This window comes from Primulina tabacum, chromosome 9 (genome assembly GCF_025594145.1).
Source record: "Primulina tabacum isolate GXHZ01 chromosome 9, ASM2559414v2, whole genome shotgun sequence".
NCBI lineage: Eukaryota > Viridiplantae > Streptophyta > Magnoliopsida > Lamiales > Gesneriaceae > Primulina > Primulina tabacum.
In genome coordinates, this window is record NC_134558.1 from 33,450,691 (window position 1) to 33,460,381 (window position 9,691).

The 9,691-nt window shown below is 40.3% G+C and overlaps 1 protein-coding gene across 1 annotated transcript; it reads right to left on the reverse strand.

Annotated features, from left to right (window-relative positions):
* Positions 1 to 202: 202 nt before the first annotated feature.
* LOC142504437 (caffeoylshikimate esterase-like) lies at positions 203 to 8,904 on the reverse strand. Its single transcript, XM_075617305.1, has 11 exons — positions 8,812 to 8,904; positions 8,572 to 8,700; positions 8,278 to 8,448; positions 8,092 to 8,121; positions 2,202 to 2,334; positions 1,931 to 2,077; positions 1,381 to 1,511; positions 1,112 to 1,249; positions 921 to 1,019; positions 754 to 831; positions 203 to 208 (listed from the first exon to the last, which is right to left on the reverse strand). The coding sequence occupies exons 1-11, from the start codon at positions 8,902 to 8,904 to the stop codon at positions 203 to 205; spliced, it is 1,155 nt and encodes a 384-aa protein (XP_075473420.1).
* Between the last annotated feature and the right edge of the window lie 787 nt (positions 8,905 to 9,691).

Below are 9,691 nucleotides of genomic sequence, written 5' to 3' on the forward strand. Positions count from 1 at the left end.
ACTTATGGTGATTGATTTGATTGTCAGAGGTTTTCTTTCGATTTTCTCCGACGTATAAAACGTTATTTGTCGTGACGCATGGGACAACCCCAAACCCCATTATTGTAGATATGGAGAGAGCATCTAAGACACTTAGATTGACTTGTTATCTAAATTTTGATGCTCCTGATTTCGAGTAACTTATTTGCTTACAGAATCAATATTAAACCTTTAAGAGTGTCCAAACAAGTTGGATGAATATAAACATTAGATTTGAAATGTGCACAAAAGGATTTCAAATCCACTTCCTTTCAATTTAATTATAATTTAAAAAAAATTAGATACTCACAAAATCGATTTTTTTTGGGATTCACTAGGTCTCTTATGACACGGTCTCACGAATCTTTATCTGTGAGACGAGTTAATCCTACTTAGGGGTGAGACGGTACGGTATACCGTACCAAACTACGATACCGTATACCGTACCGTAAATATCGGTATGGAATTTTTTCATACCGATACCGATACCGAAAATTCGGTATACCGCATATTCGGTATACCGAACTTTCGATATGAAAAAGTTCATACCGGATACCGTATCGACACCGAAATTTTGTCGGTATACCGACATTTTTCCGGTATACCTAAAAAATTTTCGGTATACCGAACTTTTTTCGGTATATCGAACTTAAATTTTAAAAAAATAATAATAAAAAAAATTATTTTCGGTATTTCGGTATATACCGAAATAATGAAAAAATAATAATTTTGTACCGATATCGATACCGAAAATTTCGGTACGATAGTCACTTTGTCAGCAGCTCCATGAAGAATGAGCATAGGAGATTCAACCTCAGACATTCCCCAAAAAAACACCCATTTTTTTAAAGAAAACAGCGGAACATACTAGATGCAACTTGGAGAAATGATACAGTACTGACCTTCTTCACCTGAGACTCGATATATTTTGTAGCGTTTAGTAGCTCCACAACAGTCCTGAGTCGTGTTTGACCAGAGTAGCTGATTACATTGTATGGAACCTAAAAATAAATGAACTCGGAACATGTTACAGTTTGAAATGCAATGTGTTACTATGAAATTTCTCAAACTAAACTAACAGTTTGAAATATACCATTTGTAATTTCTCGAGTTCTCTGAATGCCAGCTCCGCTAAATCTTTCTTGGGAACGAGCTTTGCTTTCGGCATAAACTCGGACATCAATATTAGGATTTTCTGTAGCTGAAGAGGGGGTGACATTTCCTTCGAAATCTGACTAGAAAAACTGGCATCGGATTTCATATAATAACGAGCAAAGTTTGGCTTTGTGTCCGACTTATATCCAAGACTTTATAATGCAAAAGTTCTTTACAAAGTAGAAAAAAGAGGATATGATGAATTACTTTACACATTGGAGCTACAAGCATTATGCCATCCCGTTCTTTTGGTGACTTGAGAAGTGCTTTGATCGCAGCCGCTCCGCCCATGGACTGACCGAATATGAATCGGGGGAGTCCTCGAATCTCTGGCCTTCCTGTGTATCACAATTACAATGGTGTGACTTGTCTCATAGGAATAAGCATACAAGTCCGCCCTAATGAAGAATCAAAGTAAGAACTCTCAAATAAACATCCAAAAATGGATACAGTCTACACATAGAAATTATGATTATCATTTCCCAACTCAAAGTCCTAGTTCTGTCGCTGTATACACGTGAATTTTTACCTGAATTTGGCAGTGAATCAAGGAAGGCCATCCCAAATGAATTGGCTTATTCGAAAAAGGCCTTGTTAACAAAGATGTTCACAAGACGTTCTATTTTTACATAGAAATAGATTCGTTCAAGAATAACTTCACAAGATGTTGATCGTAAATGAGAAGATTGGTTATATTGAAATTATTCTGGATAAATAATGTGTCAATTGTGAATGATTCAAAATGGAAGGCACTCGCCTTTCATTATCTTGAATTGTTCGTTGACATTGTCGACTATCCCATCAAAAGATGGAACGTAGCCATGCAATCCTTCGGATAGACCAAAGCCCGGATGGTCAATTGCATAAACTCCATAACCCGACGAAGCGATGTATTTGGCAATGCCTGAAACTCAGAATATAAGATACCAAAAAAAAAAAAACAGTGCAGTTTGCTTAAAGTTAAGTAATTCGGGCACCAATCGTATGTATAGAGGAACAGAAACACATTACGTTAGATTAAGAATGACAAACCTTCAAAGAAAAAGTGCAGGTATCACCATATCCATGACAGAAACACAAGGCCCCTTTGATTCGTACGCCAGGCTTCGGCAACCAGCTTTTGCAGAAAATTTCTTGTCCGTTTGAATTGATCTCATACCACTATACAAATATTTGCACTCAATATCTTTCTTCAAGTGTCACCAAAAAACCGCAACTTTAAATAGACGCTACAGTGCTGATAATCGAAATGCTGCATATGAATTGATGGCAAGACGACGGAATTCTTTCACAAACATTCAGAAAGAAGCTCACAAATTCGATTGCCAGTTTCACCCAAGATAGTGTTGGGAATTAAACTATCAAAGATCAAACTAATTTGAGAGAAAAATCAATCTATTCAATTCATAGATTTAATTTACAGAAAGAAATAAAAACTCTCAGATCTCACAGCACTCTCAAGGCTCTCCTCTACTTGGGATTAGGATTCCTCAACTGGGAATGAGATGATTTAAACAACGAGCTGAAGCCTCTATTTATAGAGGATATTATGCACATGTTAATTGGTGTGAATGGACGATGGCAGCCATTGGAGAATCAACAATAGCTGCACCTACCATGGACCTTCTAGATGGTGGCTGGAGATTTTCAATTTGAGTTCTTCAATTCTCCCCCTCCAGCCATATTCAAAACAAGCATTCCAGCTATGTCTCTGCATAGCTCTAACTTTTCTCGCGTTACCACTTTTGTCAACATATCTGCTGGATTCTCCTTCGTATGAATCTTAACTAGTCACAACAGTTGTCGATCCATAACTTCACGTATCCAATGATATCGAATATCAATATGCTTTGTACGGAATGGTACATGGAGTTCTTGCTTAAGTCGAGAGCACTTTGACTGTCACAATGTACCTTGTACTCTTTCTGCTTGATTCCAAGTTCTTGAAGATATCGCTTTAGCCACAACATTTCTTTCCCAGCTTCAGCGACAGCAATATACTCTGCTTCTGTAGTGGATAAAGCAACACACTTCTGCAGTCGTGACTGCCATGAGATAGCTCTCCCCTCAAAAGTGTAGATATATCCTGAAGTAGATTTGCTACTATCAATATCTCCGGCCATATCTGCATCCGTATTGCCCTCCAATATTGGATCAACTCCCCCGTAACAAAGACATAATTTAGCAGTACCCTTTAGATACCTGAGAATCCACTTTACTGCCTCCCAATGCTGCTTCCCAGGGTTGGAGAGAAAACGACTCACCTTTCCCACTGCATGAGCAATATCTGGCCTTGTGCATACCATTGCATACATCAAACTTCCAACAGCTGAAGAATATGGTATTGATGACATTTCCCCGATCTCTTTCTTGGATAAAGGACATGCACTCTTGCTCATCTTGAAATGATTGGCAAGTGGAATGCTGACTGGTTTGGCGTTGTTCATGTTGAACCTCTCGAGCACACGTTCAATGTACTTCTCCTGAGATAACCATAATCGTTGGTTGTTTCTGTCTCGAACAATCTGCATTCCCAAAATCTGTTGAGCTGGTCCTAAGTCCTTCATTTCAAAAAACTTAGAGAGTTCATTCTTCAACTGACTAATCTTCGTTGCATCCTTTCCCACGATCATAATATCGTCTACATAAAGTAGAAGAGCAACGAAACTCCCGTCTGAAAATTTCTGAATGTAAATGCACTCATCTGCAGCAGTTTTCTTATAGCCTTGACTTGCCATGCATGAGTCAAACTTCTTGTACCACTGCCTTGGTGCCTGATTTAGACCGTACAAGCTTTTCTTAAGCTTGCAAACGAGGTTATCACCTGAAACCTCAAAACTTTCTGGCTGCTCCATATAGATTTCTTCTTTTAAATCTCCGTGAAGAAAAGCTGTCTTCACGTCCATCTGTTCAAGCTCCAAGTTCATACTTGCTACCAAGCCAAGTATAACTCGGATTGACGTCATCTTGACTACTGGTGAAAATATCTCATCAAAGTCAATTCCTTTCTTCTGTTGGAATCCTTTGACTACCAATCGTGCTTTGTATTTCACCACTTGTCCGCTGCCATCTTTCTTCATCTTGAACACCCATTTGTTTCTTAGTGCCTTCTTCCCTTTTGGAAGTTCTACGATCTCATAAGTGTGATTCTTCTGCAGAGATTCCATCTCATCTTGTATTGCTGACAACCATGTTTCTTTGTCCTTATGAGATATTGCTTCTTGGAAAATCTCTGGTTCTCCATCTTCAGTAAGCAGAAGGTACTCGGATTCCGTATATCTTCTAGATGGAATCCGTCCTCGTTCAGACCTACGAACTTCTGGAATAGTCTGAGAAGATTCACCATCATCTGGGCCTTGTGATGATCCTGGAACATCTGGTGGAGTGGGTTGTGGCTCCCCCTGCTCAACACCCATTTCTTCCTCAACTTCTGCTTCTGGCATGTATTCTGTCACTATATCGAACGGGTTTAGTGCTGCATCTGAATTTAGAGCACCAACATTTGACTTCTGAGACATTGTAGGTTTTTCAATGTCTTCTATTGTCTGGCTTTCATGGAACACAATGTCCCTGCTTCTGATCACCTTTTTCTCCTTTGGATCCCATAGTCTGTATCCAAATTATTCATCTCCATAGCCAATGAAAATGCATGGAGTGGTCCTTGCCTCAAGCTTTTGTCTGAGCTCCTTGGATACATGTGCGTACGCCAAACATCCAAATACTCTTAAGTGTGAGTATGATGGATCCTTTCCAGACCACAGTTTCTCCGGAACTTCAAAATTCAGTGGTACTGATGGTGATCTGTTGATCAGGTAACATGCGGTTCTGACTGCTTCTCCTCAGAATGACTTTGGCAGTTTAGCCATACTGAGCATACTCCGAACACGTTCCATGATTGTCCGGTTCATTCTTTCGGCTACACCGTTGTGTTGAGGGGTGCGAGGGACCGTCTTCTCATGTCGAATGCCGTATGTTTTGCAATACGCATCGAACACCTTGGAAGTGTATTCGTCTCCATTATCTGACTGGAGACACTTCAATTTCTTCCCAGTCTCACGTTCTACCATGACATGAAACATTTTGAAGTATTCGAATACCTGGTCCTTCGTTTTCAGGAAATAGACCCACACCTTTCGAGAAGCATCATCAATGAAAGTCAGAAAATATTTATTTCCGCCTAGTGATTCATCCTCCAGGGGACCGCAAATGTCAGAGTGTACCAAACTGAGCAACTCTGATCTTCTCGTTGAATAGGAACTGAATGAGACTCTGTGCTGCTTACCAAATAGACAATGAATGCAAGGATATGGCGCAACATCTTTGTCAACGATGATAAGCTCTTTCTTTATTAGGGTAGACAACCCTTTCTCACTCATATGGCCGAGTCTCTGGTGCCACAAATTTTGAGAACCCTCCTTCTCAGCTACGTTGAGGGTGTCTGTACATATCTTCATGTGAGTCTTGTACAGTGTGCCAAAAATGTGTCCTCGAGCGACTATCAAAGCACCCTTTGACATCTTCCATGTGCCATTGCTGAAATGATTATCATAGCCCTGGTTGTCAAGGGCTATTCCAGAAAGAAGATTGAGCCGAAGATCTGGCACATGTCTGACATCCTTCAAAGTGATTGTACTTCCAACACTTGTCTTTATTTGGATATCTCCAATTCCTACAATCCCAGAGGAACTGGAATTTCCCATCTTCACTGCTCCAAAGTCACCAGCTTTGTATGTCATGAAGTATTCCTTGTGCGAAGTCACGTGGTAGGAAGCTGCAGTATCTACCACCCATTCTGTGTCTTCTTTTGAAACGTGAAGGCATGTCTCATTATGGGTCGAACAGAACGCTACATCTCCAGGAATGATGACTAGCGTTTCTCCACCCTTGTTCTTCGACTGGGAACTGCTCTGGCCTTGCTCCTCTAGCCATTTGTAGCAATTCTTCTTCTTATGACCCTCTATTCCACAGTGATGACATTTATACGAAGGTTTTCTACCATCGGTGGATCTGCCTCTGCTTTTGATTCTGCCTCTCCATTTGCCTTTACCCCTTTGTTGTTTCTCTTGTTATCTTCCTCGGGGCTTTGTGACAAGGGTATGAGTCTGGTCTGCGCTTATATCCTTTCTCCTGGCCTCCTCGTTGAACAGGGCATCCTTAACCATGGACATGGTAAGTTTGCCATCTGGAGCCGAGTTGTTGAGAGAAACTACAAGTGTTTCCCAGCTATCAGGAAGCGAACTGAGAAGTAGGAGTGCCTGCATCTCATCTCCAAGCGGCATCTCTACAAACGATAATTGATTTACCAGACTCTGGTACTCACTGGTATGCTCGGCAACAGAAGTTCCACTTTTGAACTTCATATTGACTAACCGCCTCATCAACAGGGCTTTATTCCGAGCGGTCTTGGCCTGGTACATGTCCTCCAGCTTCTTCAAGAGAGCATATGCGTCTGTCTCCTGTGCAACATGGTGGAAGACACTATGATCAATCCATTGTCGGATTTGACCAATAGATTTCCGATTTAATTTCCTCCACTCTGACGCTTTGGTTGGATCATGATTTTCACCTTTCAATTCTACAGGATCGAACAAATCTTTACAGCTGAGGAGATCTTCCATCCGAGGTTTCCACAGCGTGTAGTTGGTTGCCGTGAGCATAATCATAGCTCCAGAATATGATGTTGACTCTTCTGTGGTCATCTTCAATATTTATTTATCAAAATAGGAGCTGAATCTCGTAAAACGGAGTACACCGTTGTGTCCGGAACGGCCGAAAATGGTGGAATAGGCACTTCGGGGTCAGAAATTCTATTGCTGAAAATTTTGGGATCACTATATAACTTTCTGATAGTTCAGGGGTCTTTAAGTCATTACCAAAAGTTCAGGGGCCATTCTGTACTTTAAGAAAGATAAAGGACCATTTTGAAACGAGCAGAAAATATAAGGACCAAAAATGCAATTTTCAGAAAATTGAATAGTGCTGATGACGTGGCACTGACTGGACGCTTACGTGGCAATGACGTGGCGCTGACTGGACACTTACGTGGCAATGACGTGGCGAGCACTGTTCATCATCTTCTTCGTAAAGAACTTTTGAAAAATCACAGAAAATTCGTTTGATGTCCGATTTTCGATCTGAAAATACTGGTAGACTCGTGGGAACGAGAGCTACGTTGTGGTATAATCAAAACAAGATTTCAGACACTTTCACGAAATCGAATTTTTCACAGAGAGTTCTCCTTTGATGGCTAATACCTCTAACCAGGCTCTGATACCACTTGTTGGGAATTAAACTATCAAAGATCAAACTAATTTGAGAGAAAAATCAATCTATTCAATTCATAGATTTAATTTACAGAAAGAAATAAAAACTCTCAGATCTCACAGCACTCTCAAGGCTCTCCTCTACTTGGGATTAGGATTCCTCAACTGGGAATGTGATGATTTAAACAACGAGCTAAAGCCTCTATTTATAGAGGATATTCTGCACATGTTAATTGGTGTGAATGGACGATGACAGCCATTGGAGAATCAACAATAGCTACACCTACCGTGGACCTTCTAGATGGTGGCTGGAGATTTCCAATTTGAGTTCTTCAGATAGCCAATTCTTCAAGAAAACCAATGTTTAAACACCGCCAGTTTCACCCCAGATGGTCAGTTCTTCAAGAAAATCAATGTTTAAACACGGAGGAATACACTTACTTTTCTGTTGTATTGACCTAGATCCTCTTGTATCCAAAATAACCAATAAAATAAAACTAAAATAGCGTAAGATTCTAGTCCAAAAAAGCGGGGACCGGCCAAGTATAATTTTTCTAAATATCTAAATTTCCAAAATATATCAAATATCCCCGATCAATCTTGATGCGCCAGTCTGTCTAAATGAGGATTGATTCCAAAGCTTAGTACAACTCACCTCCTCTGTTCTGATCCCAGCTGGAGCCTTCTGCTCGTCAAACCAGAAAAAAAGAACTCAGTCTCTAAGCACAAGATGCATACATACAGAAGTTCGTACGGTCAATCAAATATGATTGATGATCTAACAATACCTTAAACATATATGATCAAGCTGCTGCTGAACAATACTAAAAGCAGATCGCACCCTTCTGCAAGCCATGGCGTGATCCAAATTCTGCGAGGCGATGGAGTTCAGCTGATCACTCACGCCTTCGATTTTCTTCTTTTTCTGGGCCATTACGATCAGTGCTCGCATCGTAAATGTAGGTCTCGGACCCAAAGTTCGCCATAAAGTAAAGGGTCTGACGGATTTCCTCTAAAAGTGCCCATTTACCGGCAAGAGCGTCCGGGAAGTAGAACACAAAGCAAGATCCATTGGGAATACTTTTTTTTAAAATAAATATAAGATTTATTGATAAATAAGAGCATCTCGAGTTACAATATCACGAATGTGATTTGGTGGACTCGACCAAAAACACGGGTTAGCATAAAATCGGGATTCCTTTGCCAAAGCATGAGCAACCCCGTTGGCTAACCGACTAACAAAGGCAATAGAAAAACTTGGTTCCTATTGCAAAATACTCCGAGAATCCTCTATTATAGCTCCAAAATCAGATTCGTCAACTTTTGTAGAGGTAATAGCTTTCATAATTATTTGAGCATCCATCTCAAAAATTACTTGGTTGAAATTCAATTCGCGGTTCCATGAAAGAGCTCCACGTAATCCCATGGCTTCTCCCTCATTCACCTCGTATAGCCCTTCCATTACCATTGATCGACATCCAATACACTTTCCTTAAGTATCGCGGACTACCATACCAAATCCCATACTTCTAGTTTCAGTGAAGAATGCTGCGTCAACATTACACTTCAAGAATGGATATTGTATTTTTCTCCATTCTGTAGGTGTTATTCCAATTGCATTATTTTCCTTGCCCCTTGTTCTTTTTTGTTTTATGGCCAACCAATCATAAAGGAACTCCAGTGCATTAAAAACCGCCTGGTTGCACTCTTCGATCGTATTTCTCCATAGTTTATTGTTCTTTTGTTTTCAAATGCTCCAGAGCACAGCTGCAAATTTACCTACATTCACCTTATCTCCTGCCATTAGTACCTTGAAGAACCAGTCTACAAAGCCATCAGCGTTTTCTGCACATTGGTCAACAATATCCTTCATATTTGAGATTGTCCAACACTGTGCTGCATAGGGGCATGAGACAAATATGTGCCATGTATTCTCCATATCCCTTTTACAGATCACACACACTAGAGGGCAATTTATTCCCCTCCTACTAAGGTTTGTTCTTGTAGGAAGACAATTTCGATAGGCTTGCCAAAGTAAGGTTTTAAATTTTGCTAGGGATTCTAACTTCGATAGCTCTTTCCATTTCTCTGTGTTATTTGCAGTTCTATGTTGCTCTAATTCCGCCATGAGTATTCTGTAGGCACTTTTAACCGAGTATACTCCATCATTTGTTTGGTGCCATATTATTCGATCATGCCGCAACGTTGAAGGTAGTGGAATATTCAATATTTCTTGTACATCTCTGCTACTGAAA